The following is a 16,681-nucleotide window of genomic DNA, read 5'->3' on the forward strand; positions in this document are numbered from 1 at the left end:
TGGATTCTTATCTATCCCACGGCTATCACCATATCATAAGCATAATTCCCAAATCTGGACCTTAGCGTGCATGAAACCTCTAAGCTTAATTACCAGCTTAGATTTGATATTGCTGCCACCAGACAGGAATTACGGTGCCTGTCTCACTTTGGTCTCCCCAAAACCTTCCCTGAGGAACCCCCAAGACTCAGATGCCCTGAGTCTACAACAAAGGGAAATAACCCACTTCCCTTCCTCCTCTCTCTCCCACCCAGCATTTCCTTTCTGGCCTAACCTGAGAGTTACTGATGCAACCTCTTTACATCACAATACCAAGAAGCATGTTTCCTCTCTTCCACAAAGAGACAACCAAATACCAGGAAACAAAAGAATCTATCTCTTTTCCCCCTTTGTCTTCTCGCTCCCACCAATTCCCTGGTGCTGCAGAGATTTACCCTCCGTAGATCTAACACAAAGAGAATTTCCCTCCCCTTCGTTCCTTAGCCTACCCAGAGAGAGAAAAAAACTCAAACAAGTCTTAAAAAGAAAACTTTATATATAAAAGAGAGAAAAAAGACATAAAAATATTCTCTGTATCAAGGTTGACAATAATACAGGTTCAATTGCTTAAAAGAAAAATGAATAAACAGCCTTATTCAAAAAGAGATACAATTTAAACATTCCAGCAACTACACACATGTAAATACAAATAAAAAACAATAACAGCCTATTGTTTTTCTACCTTTGGACTCACAACTTGGAAACTGAAGATTAAAAGCTTGAAGATGGAAAAGATCCCCTCTCATAGCTGAGAGCCAGACAAAAGACACAGACTCAAACATTCCCTCCCTGAGCCTTTAAAAAATCCGTTTTTTTGATTGGTCCTCTGGTCAGGTGTTTGGTTCTCTTTGTTAACGCTTTACAGGTAAAAGAAATATTAACCCTTAGCTATCTGTTTATGACACCTGCTCTTAAAAATCTCCAATGATGGAGATTCCACCTCCTTAAACAATTTATTCAAGTGCTTAACCACCCTGACAGTTAGGAAGTTTTTACTAATGTCCAACCTAAACCTTTGTTGCTGCAATTTAAGCCCATTGCTCCTTGTTCTGTCCTCAGGTTAAGAAAAACAAATTTTCTCCCTCTTCCTTGTAACAACCGTTTACATACTTGAAAACTGTTATCATGTCCCCTCTCAGTCTTCTCTTTTCCAGACTAAACAAGCCCAATTTTTTCAAACTTCCCTCATAGGTCATGTTTTCTAGACCTTTAATCATTTTTGTTGCACTTCTCTGGATGCTCTCCAGTTTGTCCACTTCTTTCCTGAAATGTAGCGCCCAGAACTGGACACAATACTCCAGTTGAGGCCTAATCAGCATGGAGTAGAGTGGAAGAACTACTTCATGTGTCTTGCTGACAACACTCCTGCTAATACATCCCAGAATGATGTTCGTGGGTGTTTTTTGCAACAGCATTACACTGTTGACTCATATTTAGCTTGTAGTCCCCTATGACCTCCAATACTTTTCCGCAGTACTCTTTCCAAGACAGTCATTTCCCATTTTGTATGTGTGCAACTGATTGTTCCTTCCTAAATGGAGTATTTTGCATTTGTCCTTATTGAATTTCATCCTATTTATTTCAGACCATTTCTCTACTTTGTCCAGATAATTTTGAATTTTAATCCTATCCTCCAAAGCACGTAAAACCCCTCCCAGCTTGGTATCATCCGCAAACTTTATAAGCATACTCTCTGTGCCATTATCTAAATCACTGATGAAGATATTGAACAGAACTGGACCCAGAACTGATCCCTGCAGGACCCCACTCATTATGTCCTTCCATCATGACTGAATCTTTGAGAACTACTCTCTGGGAATGGTTTTCCAACCAGTTATGCACCCATCCTATAGTAGCTCCATCTAGCCTAGGTTGCATTTCCCTAGTTTGTTTATGAGAAGATCATATGAGACAGTATCAAAAAAGCTTTACTAAAGTCAAGATATACCACGTCTACTGCTTTTCCCCCATCCACAAGGCTTGTTACCCTGTCAAAGAAAGCTATCAGGTTGGTGTGACATGATTTGTTCTTGACAAATCCATGCTGGCTGTTACTTATCACCTTATTATCTTTTAGATGTTTGCAGATTGACTGCTTAATTATTTGCTCCATTAACAGAAGTTAAGCTGACTGCTTTGTAATTCCCTGGGTTGTCCCTATTTCCCTTTTTATAGATAGGCAGTATATTTGCCCTTTTCCAGCTTCTCACTCCCCTTCCTATCCCAGTAAGCCAGTGGTTCTCAAACTTTTGTATTGGTGACCCGTTTCGCACCGCAAGCCTCTGAATGCACCCTCTCTTTATAAATGAAAAACACTTTTTTTATATATATTTTACACTATTGTAAATTCTGGAAGTGAAGCGGGGTTTGGAGTGGAGGCTGTCAGCTCGTCACTCCCACATAAAAATCTCACGATACCCGCTTTGAGAAGCCCTGCATTGAGCCATTAATTGGCACTATAGAAACTGCTTACGTGTAAGACTTTGCTTCCTGCTGTCTGTCTTATGCTTCTGCATACACATCACAGGCCACAGCTTACTGGAGGGCTGCATGCTACCTTGGTTGTGTAGTCTAACCTGCACGTTTAGATGAGCCCTTCATTCCCACTACTCACCTCCATCTGGGACTCCTGCCCTTGCTTCAGCCAGGCTTTCCCAGCCATGCCCCAAGTCCACTGGGTCCACTCCTCCTCCAAACGGCTTCCCCATACTGGCGTGATGTTTCTTTCTTTATTTTCTGGATTTTTAGATGTTTAAATTTTTGTATGTCCTCCCCCCCCCCCCAACCCCCCATTCAGGCTCACATGGAAAGGCAGAGAAGAGCTCAAACACACCAAGACAGGGGTTCTCAACCTTTTTCTTTCAGAGCCCCCTCCCACCCCCAACATGCTATAAAAACTCCATGGCCCAGTGGGGGTGGGACAGTATTCTAGACTTCAGCTGTGTGGGGGATGGGGAGCTTCTGTCCTGCAGGGCTGGGAAAGAGCCTTGGGAACTTGAGATAGGAGGCTTGGGAACTAGGATAGGAGGCTAGGATAGGAGGCTCAAGGCTTCTGCCCCTTGAGTTGTGGAGAGTGGGGTGGCTCAGGGCTTTAGTCCCACAGGGCTGGGGGGTGCTGGGCTTCAGCCCAGCGGGGTCTCCTGGGGGGCTCTGAGTGGCCTTGGCTGGCCAAGCCCCTGAAAAAACTCATGGATCCCTAATGGGCCACAAACCCCTGGTTCAGAACTGCTGCCCAAGAGGGGAGAGGGATCAGACCCCTGCAGAGGATAAGGCTCCCATAGTTCTTAGCACACACACAGAAGGAGAGAATTCAGGGCTGACAGGCCTCTCCATTCATAAACTCCCAGCTTCCCCTACTAGCCCTTATATCCCAATCCCTTTCTCCTCTACACCTATTCCCATTTATCCCCCAACCCTTGCTGCAGACCCACATCCTTTCCCCCTTATTACCACCCATTACTGCACTCCAATAACTCTTTGCCTCCCATTGAGCACTCATGTAATTTATTTTCTTTTCAGAAAGTTTAGCACTTAATGAAAAGAAAAGAATATTTTGCTGTACTCATTTAAAAAAAAAAACAAAAAAACAATCCATAAACAAACAAGTGAGAGGAAGTAGATTTTTCCGTGTAATTTATAGTTCATTCTCAGATTTTTGCCCAGAGTAGGTTTCAGACTTTAAAAGTTGAAATCTGAGTGTATGGCTACACTGGTACTTCACAGCACTGCAACTTTCGCGCTCAGGGGTGTGAAAAAACACCCACCTGAGCGCTGCAAGATACAGTGCTGTAAAGCCTTAGTGTAATCAGTGCCGCAGTGCTGGGAGTGCGGCTCCCAGTGCTGCAAGCTATACCCATAGAGGATGTGGTTTACGTGCAGCGCTGGGAGAACTCTTTCCCAGCGCTGGCGCTCCGACCACACTCACGCTTTAAAGCGCTGCCGCGGCAGCACTTTGAAATTTCAAGTGTAGCCATACCCTAAGAGTCTATCATTAATCTCAATGATAAGTTCTCAGATGAAAGTAAATATCCACTGGAGATGAATACAGCCTGAAATAATAGCTCTGAAATGTGTGAACGGCATCAAGAGTCAGTGAATGTTCCCTTCCCCTCTCCCCAGTGCTGGAAAGTGTCTGATGTGTGTCAAACATCCATTCTCAGCTCTTCATCTTAGTTTTAGCAGTATTGTTGATGCCTGCTCTGAGCATATCTGATCAAGTTTCCCACCCAGAGGGATAGAGTAGGGCTTCTACAGATCTCAGCTCACATGGATGTAGGGAGAGGAGCTCAGACACCATCAGAAGCAAGCTCTGCCACCCCAAATCCAGCTGACATGAGAGGAGGACAGGGATGTGAGAGTCAGACTCCCATAGATGGGCAGGGACCCCCAGATCCTGGCAGGCACACAGTAGAGGCATGGAGCAGGGCTCAGAACACCCCTAGGTGGGCAGTTACTCCTGGATCACAGGAAGGGAGTAGGGAGCATGGCTCAGACGGCCACAGAACCCTCAGAAACTAGCTCACGTGAGCAGGGGACAGACCACCATAGATGTATGTGCACCACAACTTGAAGCCCCCACCCAGAAGGGGGATGTGGGGCTGACAGGCTCCCCTACCCCTATTCTTCAGCCCAGTCCTCCTGTCATTCACTGCCATATCCCTCTTCCCAGTTGTGTCACACGCTCCCTCTAATCACCATGACCTTCCCCCAAACCCTTTCCTCCTATTCACACCTACTCTTCACCACTAATCACCCTTCCCAGTCAGAATTTTCTTGTGTGGTGTATTTTCACTTAATAGGTTCAAGGTATTCTGAATATTCTGCTGTACTCAAATCACATCTGCTCCCCCTCTTTAAAATCGCTTTTGCTAGAGGTAGATTGAAGCGCTATACCTGCTTTTTTACTTCAGATTTCTGCACTAGGTTGGATTTGAGCTGTGTGTGTGGAGTGCTGTTTGGATTCGAGAATTGTGATATTCCCTCAGAGCCTTCCAGGTCCTGTGATTAAAAGGGTAGTCTTCCAGATAGTTAGCCTTGTCTGAATATGCTCAGATTAATCTATTAATCATACAAACAGGCCTACACGTCTTTGCAAGCACCTAACTGGAGAAGGAAACTCTTTTTGAAATAACATTTTAACTTGGTTTCCCTCAAAGGACCATAAATTCTGTTGGGGGTAACCTCGAGCATTTGAGACCATCGGACAATGATCTGAGCCCTCGTTTGAGCTATATCTGTGAGCACAAATAGGTTGGCAGAATTTGTCAGCTTTGAGGAAAGCTGGTTTTTTTATGAATGCTGTATCTCAGGATCCCTTTGGTCAAATGGCCCCAAATTTGGATAACTACCAATTCCATGCCTCCTTTGAGACAACTTAGATAATGTTTTCACCCTTCTTGGCCATGAAAATCTCAAGGCAATCCAAGCAACTGTAGGATTTTAGAGCACAGAGTTGAGTTTTAAGCAGAAAGCCAGTCTTAACCTTACTATAGCAGAGCAGCCGCTCTGCTACAATTGAAGGAACTGGCTTGAATGTTCAGAGGGCAGCATTTATACTTAGGCCTGGTCTACACTACGTGTTTAAACCGAATTTAGCAGCTTTAAACCGAATTAACCCTGCACCCGTCACCCAACGAAGCCCTTGATATCAATATAAAGGGCTATTTAAACCGATTTCTGTACTCCTCCCCAACGAGGGGAGTAGCGCTGAAATTGGTATTGCCATGTCAGATTAGGGTTAGTGTGGCCGAAAATCAACGATATTGGCCTCCGGGCAGTATCACACAGTGCACCATTGTGACCGCTCTGGAAAGCAATCTGAACTCAGATGCACTGGCCAGGTTGACAGGAAAAGCCCCGCAAACTTTTGAATTTCATTTCCTGTTTGCCCAGCATGGAGCTCTGATCAGCACGGGTGGCGATGCAGTCCCAAATCCAAAAAGAACTCCAGCATGGACCGTAACGGAGATACTGGATCTGATCACTGTATGGGGAGACAAATCTGTTCTATCAGACCTCCGTTACAGAAGATGAAATTACAAAGCATTTGAAAAAATCTCCAGGCTATGATAGACAGAGGCCACAGCAGCACAGTGCTGCGTGACAAGCGTAACGGAAAGCCAAAGAATCAAATGGACGCTCATTGAGGGAGGGAGGGAGGGGGTACTGAGGACTCCAGCTATCCCACAATCCCTGCAGTCTCTGAAAAGCATTTGCATTCTTGGCTGAGCTCCTAATGCCTGAAGGGTCAAAAACATTGTCCAGGGTGTTTCAGGGTATATCTCGTCAATTTACCCCCCCCTCCCCTGAAAGAAAAGGGGGGAAAAAATCGTTTCTTGCCCTTTTTTCAATGTCACTGTATGTCTACTGCATGCTGCTGGTAGACGCGGTGCTATGGCGCTGAACAGCAGCATCCCCTCCCCTTCATTTCCTGATGGTAGATGGTACAAAATGTCCTCATCATCCTGTGAGTGCTCCTGGCTGGCCTCGGTGAGGTTGGCCGGGGGCATATGGGTAAAAATGGGAATGACTCCTGGTCATTACCGGCAGATGGTACCAAAGGCTTGGTAACGGTCCTCATCATAGCAGCTGGAGGCTGAGCTCCATCAGTCCCTCCTCCCCCGCCCTTTCATGTCTAAAGAAAAGATTCTGTAGTCCCTTTACTATCATAGCAGCAGGAGGCTGCGCTCCTCCCCCCACCCCACCCTTTGATGTTCTGCCTGGACTATCATAGCAACTGGAGGCTGCCTCCCCCTCATTTTATCTTGCTAAAAAGTCAGTGTTTCTTATTCCTGCATTCTTTATTACTTCGTCACACAAATGAGGGGCACTTCGACGGTAGCCCAGGAGGGTTGGGGGAAGAGGGAAGCAATGGGTGGGGTTATTGCAGGGGCACCCCCTAAATAGCATGCAGCTCATCATTTCTGCGGGATCTCTGGGGCTCTGACACGGAGCGGCTGTGCTCTCTGGTTCTCTAGTAGACTTGCCCCATATTCTAGGCAGGACTGACTCTATTTTTAGACAAAACATAAGGGAATGACCCGGGGAGTCATTCCCATTTTTGTTCATGTGCCCCCGGCCGACCTCAGCGAGGCCAGCCAGGAACACCGATGACAGCAGCAAACGGTACAAAAGAATTGATAACTGTCATCGCCAATTTCCGAATGCAAACGGTGCAAAATGACTGATAACCATCATCTCATTGCCAGTTTACAGTGGCGGACGGTACAATAGGGATGGTAACAGTCTCTGCTACTTTGCAAAGGCAAATGAATGCTGCTATGTAGCACTGGAGTACCGCCTCTGTCAGCAGCATCCAGTACACATACACTGATAGTGGCAAAAGGCAAAACAGGCTCCATGGTTGCCATGCTGTGGAGTCTGCCAGGGCAGTCCAGGGGAAAAAGGACATGAAATGATTGTCTGCCGTTGCTCTCACGGAGGAAGGATTAAGTGATGACATTTACCCAGAATCACCCATGACACTGTTTTTGCACCATCATGCATTGGGATCTCAACCCAGAATTCCAATGGGCGGGGGAGACTGCAGGAACTATGGGATAGCTACAGGGTAACTATCCACAGTGCAACACTCTGGAAATCGACACTAGCCTCGGTACATGGACGCACCCCGCCGAATTAATGTGCTTAATGTGGCCGCGTGCACTCGACTTTATACAATCTGTTTTAAAAAAACGGTTTATGTAAAATTGGAATAATCCTATAGTGTAGACATACCCTTAGTTGGGAATAGCTTTCAGCCGCTAGTATGGCAGCTTTGGGCTGTAATCCAAAACCACTGCCCTCATGGGGGGGAAAATTAAGAGGGGCATTCTACTCTCATATAGAGGGTGTGAGTCCTAGAAGTGAGACTCATGCATAATATTCTCTACAGAGAAGCAAAATTAAAGGTAAGTGATTTTCCCTTTTGTCCTATATATTTCCATAGTTCTAGTGCTGTCCTTTCAACCTTCATTGCATCAAAGAATATTTTTGATTCATATGCCTTTCCTGAAAAATAACCATTTGCTTATAATTCACCTACTGTTGATAGCCAATCTTAGAAGTGGCTCAGGTTGTAGCCAAAGAAGTTTTAAATAATGGTTGTCCGTTTCTTGCATCTGTTGAGGAATTACTAAATGGCACAATCGCATGCATAAGGATCTGCAAGAAAATGCTTGTGGAGTATGCCTTATGTTCAGCAGGGCTAGGAAATGTCACCCTATGATGGAACTGAGTTCTAGTGTGCTAAGGATATTACTCAGTTAAATGTGGCTCAGAACTTTTCTAGTCTTTAATTAAATTTCAGTGGAAACTTTTTAAAACCTTCCCTTGCAATCTTTGTTGTCTAAATACAACTTACTGCTAGTGCATGGTAACCGGGAAAGTTATATTTGAAAGGGTTTTTTCATTGTCTCAGCTGAGAGAAATTTTAAAATCAGTTATAGTGGAAAAAACTAGATTTTTAAAAAAATCAGTTCTAATAAGCTATGGGACTACTTAAAACACAGGTAAAGAAAATTTAATTTTTAATTTTAAACCCAACCGTCCAACTTTAATGTCCTTATTATTCATTACTTCAGTAAATTATTTGACTTCATAAATGTGGTAATAATTTTGTCTTAAAAGTCTCATCCAACTGTTAACAACACTGTTAAAGAGACTGTTGAAGAAAGCTGTCAAGAGCCTACTGAGGGAAGTGAAGAAAAAGTAGGAACCAAAAGGAGAAAGTCTACAGTTCCCAAAGTAAGTGACTATATAAATTAACTGTTTTAGTATCTGTCTTGGAAATCTTTTCATTACAAATTTTAACAACACAATTCTACATATTTAGTTTAAAGGAAAAGTGCATTGGTGTTGTGATGAAGTCGTCTTTTTTCAGGCATGAACACTGACATTTGTCCTTATGTAATTACTATTATGTATTAAGCCGTCGTATATAATTTTGAAACAGTTTCTTACAACTACAAAGACTTATTTTTTTTAAAATAATAATATACATGTCAGATATTAAACAAGTCAGATATTCAAGATACATTTCAGATAAGCGGAAGGAGAAATGATTGTCAAGACCTATGTCTGTTTCTTTAAAAAGTCTGTCTAGTTAAACCAGTGCATACCTCTAATGTGGATGCCTATAAACTGACTTAACCCTTACTTATATTAATTTACTTTGTATCACTGTGTTACGATCAGTAATATAGTATAGTTTCTCGTATAGATGAGGCTTCATTTTTGACGTGTAAGGATAAGAGTATAAATGACTTTTAAGTAGACTGACTAGAATTTTAGAGGGATACACTTTGCTTTTGAAAACATTTCTTTCTGAAATTTCTACTTTAATTGCTGCTATAAATACCGTCTAATATTGGGGAGGAAAAGTATTAGTGTTTTCTAGTTCATTTAGTTTGTGAATTTGACATCACTTGTGTAGTCAGTTTTGCTGTATCCCCTTGTCACAGGGTCCACTCACCGCATGTGGCGCCGCCTCCTGGCAGCTCTGGGGATTAGCTCTTGCCGGGCACTGCCCTCCTCTGGTGGTGTCTCTACCCGTTGTCTCTTTCACGCTACACTCCCAGAGCTGTAGCTTTCTGTTCGTGCCTTGGCCCTCTGGCCATGTCACTAAGTTACTCCCCTTCTGGGGAATTCAAACCAGCTGTCTGCTGATCTCTCCAACACCCTACGCCACTTCCCAGTGGTTGGCAGGGGAATCCAGGGCTGCCTGCCACACTGGGTTCCAGCCAGTAACAAGCAGCCAAGGTCTGTATGCTCCTACCCTTTGCTGCTGTTTTCCTGGGCTTCTTCCTACCTATCTGGCTTCCCCATCTTTCTGGGTTTGCTAGCCCAAGCTCCCTTCTCATTGGGAGTGATTGTAAACTACTACCTTGCAGTGTCCTGCTGCTCACAACTTTATACGGGCCCCTCCTGTTCCTACCCAGCTGAGCTCATTTCCAGTTAGTGGCCTGCTCCCTATTGTCTTCCTCAGGGGTAGCCTGGGCAGTTAATTGGCCTGCCTAGCCACTTTAACCCCTCCAGGCCTTGTGGAGTGGACACCCCATCACACCTCTGTATAGTCATGTTTGGTCTCCTTTGTTTCCGTGAATGTTTCGTATGGAAGAAAGGGAGAGGTTGCTTTAAAAAAAAAAAAAAAGAGGGGGGTCGGGGGTGAGTGTAAAACCACAAAATTAGGTTTGAAAAACTGTAGGGAATGATGGAGAGCAATCTTAAGAAACAATTCTAGGGTATGCCTCAAAAATGGGAAAAGTTTATATGTAGATTAAACTGACCTTGTTTATTAAAAACAGCTAGGACTCCTTGTGACACCTTAGAGACTAACATGTTTATTTGGGCATAAGCTTTCATGGGCTAAAACCGACTTCATCAGATGCATGGAGTGGAAAATACAGTAAGCAGAATATATATTATAGCACATGAAAAAAGAGGAGTTGCCTTACCAAGTTGAGGGTCAGTGCTAACAAGCCAATTCAATAACTTTTTGTTACAATTGAATTGGCTCATTAGCAGTGACCCCCCCAACGTGGTAAGGCAACTCCCCTTTTTTCATGTGCTATAATATATATTCTGCTTACTGTATTTTTCACTCCATGCATCTGATGAAGTCGGTTTTAGCTCACAAAAGCTCATGCCCAAATAAATATGTTGGTCTCTAAAGTGCCACAAGGACTCCTTAGTCTGTATCAGCAAAAACAACAACACAGCTGCCACTCTGAAACTTGTTTATTACATTATTTCAACTAAAGGTAGAAAGCAATGAGTCTGTTGCAGGTGCTGTCCTTCTGTGTTCTTTTAGATTTTGATTAATATAAATTGTGAAATTTAGTGACTTTGGTTTTTCCATTTACAGTTATCTCCAAAACAGGATAATTTGCCCACTGAAGTTGAAACAGAAGAAAAAGAGATGGATGCTGCAAAGGAAGAAGATATCCCTTCAGAAAAACCCAGTAGTGAAGTATGTGAGATGTTTTTTTCTTTTTGCCTATAGCAGATGTTTGGAATACTACATGCAAATTTTTCCTTCTCTATACACATTTTAGGCCCTAATGCAGGCTTAAGTATTTCCAGACTATAGTAAAATAAATTAATAAGGAAACCTAAAATGTTAATTTGTAACCAGGGCTGGTTTGAAAACAGGAATTCCATTTTATAAAAAATATTTATAAAAAATGTTTATATATAAAAAGTGTTGTTTCAGTACAGAAGGAAACCAAGACCTGTTGAAAACCATGAGGAAACTCACACACATCACCCCAGAATAGCCAACAGTTGGATGGTTAGGGTGCTCACTTGGGATGTGGTACACCCACATTCAGGTTCCTGCTCCATCAGATTTGGGATTTGAACCTGGTTCTTCTGCATTCCACTGGGCCGTTGGCTGTTTTGAGGTCTTTCTCTCCCTTGATTTGACAGAAATTTCATGCTGGGTCTGAGAAATCTTCCTGACAAAAGTTTAATCAAAACATAAGATGCTTTCAAAATTTCTGTTTGGACAAATCTATATTTTCCAACAAAAAACACTTAATTGAAAAGTTTCTGGCCAGCTCTAATTATGGCATCCTTTTAAACATCTCAGGTTTTTAGCAAATATATCAAAAAATAACACAATGAAGCAGCCATTATTATTTGTCTTTTGTGATACTCAAATTACAAGAACAAACGTCATAAATGAGGTCTTGATATATTTTGATGTACTGCTGAAATATATTCAGTGACTTGATATATTTTCTTTAACCTGTTTAATTTAAATTCAGAGTTCCCACTGATTTTTATCTGGATTATTATTGAACACAAGCTGAAGTTCACTTTGATTTTTAATTTTTCAATTTTTTTTACAAAATGTAAATCAAGAAAAATACAAAACATTTTGAGTAGCTCTTGGAGAAAATGGAAAAAAAAGCGGCATTAATGAGAGAGGTGCATGTGTGTCAAAGGGCCCGAGGGGGTTTCAGAGGGAAGTGGCAGAGGTGGGGGGAGTCTTGACTGGAAGTGGGGGGCTTTGCCTGACATCAGGCAGCTTTGGCCCCAGGAGGCTTTTTGTTACTTGACAGCTTTGGCACATGGATTCCTGCAGTTGTGGGCAAACTACACAGTGCATCCCCCTACTGGGCTCCTTGCGTTTGCAGGTTTTGCAGCTAGTGTGAATTGTGTGTGTCTTTTCAGATGAAATGAGCTTTGGTGGTGGTATAAAACCTTGCAAATTCACCTGAGTTGTGCAGCACAGCAGAAGCTGAAAGCTAGGTGTATCAGAAAGCCAGCCAGCTGTGTACCAAATGAGTACAGCGACCAGCTGCATGACACAACACACTGCTAAATAAAACTGCAGTGCTGGCATGCTCAGCCAAGTGTTTTTCACCATTATGGCTGGAGATGGCCAGGAGATTGCATTTTGTTGCTTGGTCATTTTCAGACTCCCAGCAAATAATGTGATGACTATTTGTTTAAAACTGAGACTTTTTTAAAAGTTTTTGGCATACCACTGACAACAAGTGGAGTAGTATGTGTACCACGGTTGGAGAATACTAAATTCTGAAGAAACTCAGCAATTTAATACTGTACTACAGAGATGCATTGTTAAGTCTAAGTACAAATATTCTAAATTTGTTGCAGTCACTAATAGAATAATCATCTGACCATGTCTGGGGAGTGGCTTAAAATGCAATGTCAAGTTCTGCTTAAATGTTTATATAACTGAAGTCAGTGGGAGTTAAGAATGTGTATCTGATCGCGGACTTTGGCCCTTAATTATTAGAGTAAATATCAAGCCACCTATACAAGTTGGATAAAGTTAATTAAGCTAATTTATGTATCTCAGTTAATACACACTGGGAAACAAACACATTGGAAATTGAATGTACTAAATGTAACTTGGTGAGTTCAATAAAATATGCCCATACATATTAAACAGAATTCTAATTAGTATTTAATTTGCAATTTTACTAACGTTCGGAACAAGCAATTATACCTTAATCTGTCTCTTTGAAGAAGTGTGTCACTGATTCTTAATTCTCTACTACAGTTTCAGAAAGAAACTTAAATTGCCTAATATTGATACTTGATAACAGATACCTTCATGTGTGCATAATCTTTTACTAAAATACTGTATATACTAAAGGCTATGGTAAAATGATCCTTCAAGCATCATAATAACTTAAACTAACTCTTTTATGTTTTGTTAATATTCTAAGTGTTACTTTTTCAGGGTGTGGTGAAAGCTAATGATGTACCTGTTCCTAAAGTTGCTAGAAGAGGGAGAAAAAGAAAGGTAACAATATACTTAATTTCTCAACCTATCAATCTTTTGTGATGGTGGCTTTCCTATTGGATTCTCACATTTTTTCAATAACAAATTATATTCCAATCAAAATTAATCTTCATCTGATTTTTGAATAAATTCAAAACTGTACAGCAGTATGTCAGTAATTCATTCACTTAGTAAATCCCTTTAGAATACAATGAAAATGCCAGTAAATCCCATAGTCCAGAAAAGCCTCTTTTCATTGGAAGCTTACACAAAAACATTGTACCAAATTCAAGTTTTTTAGATCTAAGAAATGTCTTCAATATGATTATCTATTTCCTTGGGATTGATATAGATCAGAGAAAGCAAGAGAGATGAGACTGACTAATGTTTTTTACATTGTGACTCCTTTATTATAGTGGCATGGCAGTGCTACTGTAGTTAAGGGTGTGTCATGACTTTTGGGTTAGGGTAAGCAACCCAAATTTGGGGTCATTTGAGCCAGGAATTGTGGAGATACAAGTCCTGAGGTACTAGCCATTTTTTAAAAAGTTTCTAGTGGGCCTGTTTTTGCAGAAAGCTAATGCTCAAATTGTCTAAATGCTCTCATTGGGTGCCATGCACTACCTTGGGTAAAAACTGATCAAGTAAGTCTTTGGGGACTCCAAACTGTGAACAGTATTTAAGAACATGTTCGCTTATTTGCTTGCGTAAATATACAGCCTGGAAGGATTACAGTGCACACTCTCCAGTAAAGAAAAAATAAATGAGAGGGTTTCTGTGCAACCACTTTATGCTTTCCTAGGTAGTTGGAGGGATCGTGTTGATGCTGTTTTTATTGATGAACACACTGATGTTTTTTGTCTTGTGGGAGGAAAAGGAAGAGTTGCATGTGTACCTTCAAGCTGCATTAGGCATTATTTCCATGCAGAATTGTGTAGGTTATGTCAGTAGCAGGACATAAGGCTTTTATTACAAAGGGTATTATCAACAATGAGGTGGAATATGGAAGAATTCAAATGTTTTAATAATGGTGAAGTGAAAATGTAGATTGAGGTGGTATCCTATAAGTGTTAAGGGGGTTGTAAAAGTCTGTGAATTAGTTCTTAAATTGTACACAGGGTATTCTTTCTGAGTAGTTGGCTAAGTATGTGTGTGTATGCTAGGGTCTGGAACCTCCTGAATCTTACGTGAGTTTGTGCATATTGAGGCATTTCTCAGAGGGCATGGGCCAGCTCTTCCTCCTTTTTTTTTTTTTTTTTTGGTGTGGTCCTTTAGTAATGTGAGGTGGAAAGATGGAATCCTATGAGTGAGAGTGAACGGATTGTAGAAGGTGGAGAAGAGGGTGTACATTTCAGCAACTGCTGGCAGAATATCAGTGTGTGTTAATTGGGCATTACTGAAAGGGAACAGTTTAGTTTGCTTGGGCAACCTTAACTGTATTTCCTGGTTTTCAGGAGTTTGAGTTTTACTCAACTCAATGTTCTACAAGGGGATGACCTACTATGAAGCAACTTTAACTGTGTTAATGCATTAATATAGGTTTTTTGTCATTTGAATTCATATTGGTAAGCACTTATTTGTACAAGTAGACCAGATAAAGTCAACTATTTGTGAGCAGTCACCAATAAAAGTAAGGGTTTCACAATCTAGTCGAAAATTTGAGCCTCACAATTTGTTCTTATGTGATGGAATGCCATTGATTTCCTCTGAAATCTCCTCCCCTGTTTTGGTTTTTTCTTCATCTCTGTTTCATTAAAGATTGTTCTGATGCTAATACTTAATAGCTTCATGTAAGTAGGTGCCATTTCTCTACTCCCTTTCCCAGATCAACTGATCCCATCATGCTTTTAAAGATTTGTTTAGTTATTCCATAAAAGAGTGTTCTTTGCACTAGGTGCTCGTTGATGTGTTTATAGTCAGTGTAAATTGAGGATTTTGATCTTCGCTGTTCAAAACAGGTTGTTGAGCAGTTATGTGCTTTAATTCTGCATAGTATAAGCTGTGTCAAGTTTGATTTTTAGAAATTCAGCTCTACTCCATGGGTGGAGTAACCAAAAACAGGAAGGTAAAAATGTTTACAGTGCCAAAAATATGGTAGGCACATCACACAACACACTGTCAATTTTCTTACCATCTAACTTTAGACAGTGAAAGGTTACAGTAATTAAAATAATATTTTCACTCAATTCTGCAAATGCTCTATTTTTTTTATTCTCTGTACGGGTAGAGTATAACACTAGTTGTGTAGTGCTTTCTATTATAAAACTTCTGTTGCTGTTGCACAAAATGTAATTTATTTTTTGAAAAAACAAACAAACAAAAACAAATGTAGGAAATTACATTCCCAACTCTTTAAAAGTGTATGTAAGGTTGTATTAAGTCAAGCCCTCAAAAGTTAAATCGCATAATTAAGGTTGTCTGTGCAAGTCTCTCTTCTTAGGGTATTTCTACACTGCCAAAAATAAAAGTATATTCTTAACTCAGGTTATAATAGCAGTGAAGACATGCCAACTCTGCTTTGAACTCCGGTTTTAACTTGAGCTGTTAACAGCTTGGCTTTTAACTTAGTTTGTGTTGTCTTTGCTATTTTAACCCAAGTTAGCTAACTCAGGTTAGCTAATCCAAGTTGAGAACACATTTTATTTGCAATATAGATGTAGTCTTTGAGTGTGCCATTTTGTGGTACAGCTGTAGAACTACTTAAATAAGGACTTAAACCTGAAAGAGCATTACTGCACAAGCAGGGAGCTTCAGTCATGTGTGCTTATGACCAGCTTTACTTTCCTCTACTCCTCATTATTCCTAGTCTCTACCAGTGTTTTTAAAAGGCACTCCCTATCTCTTCAAAGGGGCAGATCACAGACTGTGTCAGCAGCAAAAAGCTGTAGCGGCAGTGTATTTACATCTGTGAGACTATGTAGCCTAGTAGATTGAGGGTTGTTCTGTCATTTCTGAGGTCATTAGTTGAAGTTTTCAGTAGTATGCCTTGGTGTATTGTGACCAGAGAAGCCCTCCAAAAGAGGAAGAGAGAAAAAAGGACTGAGAACAGAGCTTTCTTCAAAGGGTACGTCTACACTATGGGATTATTCCGATTTTACATAAACTGGTTTTGTAAAACAGATTGTATAAAGTCGAGTGCACGCGGCCACACTAAGCACGTTAATTTGGCGGGGTGTGTCCATGGTCCGAGGCTAGCGTTGATTTCTGGAGCGTTGCACTGTGGGTAGCTATTCCGTAGCTATCCCATAGTTCCCGCAGTCTCCTCCTCCCCTTGGAATTCTGGGTTGAGATCCCTGTGCCTGATGGGGCAAAAATCATTATCGCGGGTGGTCCTGGGTAAATGTCGTCACTCATTCCTTCCTCCGGGAAAGCAACAGCAGACAA

General features: G+C 41.4%; 1 protein-coding gene across 4 annotated transcripts in view; it reads left to right on the forward strand.

Annotated features, from left to right (window-relative positions):
• Positions 1-16,681, forward strand: part of PSIP1 (PC4 and SRSF1 interacting protein 1) — a 70,905-nt gene that overhangs the window by 13,949 nt on the left and 40,275 nt on the right. For 3 of the 4 annotated variants that reach the window (XR_012656160.1, XM_032791711.2, XM_032791713.2), the window contains exons 5-7: positions 8,668-8,784; positions 10,904-11,008; positions 13,256-13,318. Coding sequence is in view for 3 of the 4 variants with exons in the window: in XM_032791711.2 (XP_032647602.1) it covers positions 8,668-8,784; positions 10,904-11,008; positions 13,256-13,318 (285 nt within the window). In the remaining variant the exon portion in view is untranslated. Of the gene's footprint in view, positions 1-7,898; positions 7,950-8,667; positions 8,785-10,903; positions 11,009-13,255; positions 13,319-16,681 lie in introns of those variants that run through there. The other variant, XM_032791712.2, reaches the window with a different exon arrangement.

The sequence above is a fragment of the Chelonoidis abingdonii genome, chromosome 6, assembly GCF_003597395.2.
Source record: "Chelonoidis abingdonii isolate Lonesome George chromosome 6, CheloAbing_2.0, whole genome shotgun sequence".
In the NCBI taxonomy this organism is placed as follows: domain Eukaryota; kingdom Metazoa; phylum Chordata; order Testudines; family Testudinidae; genus Chelonoidis; species Chelonoidis abingdonii.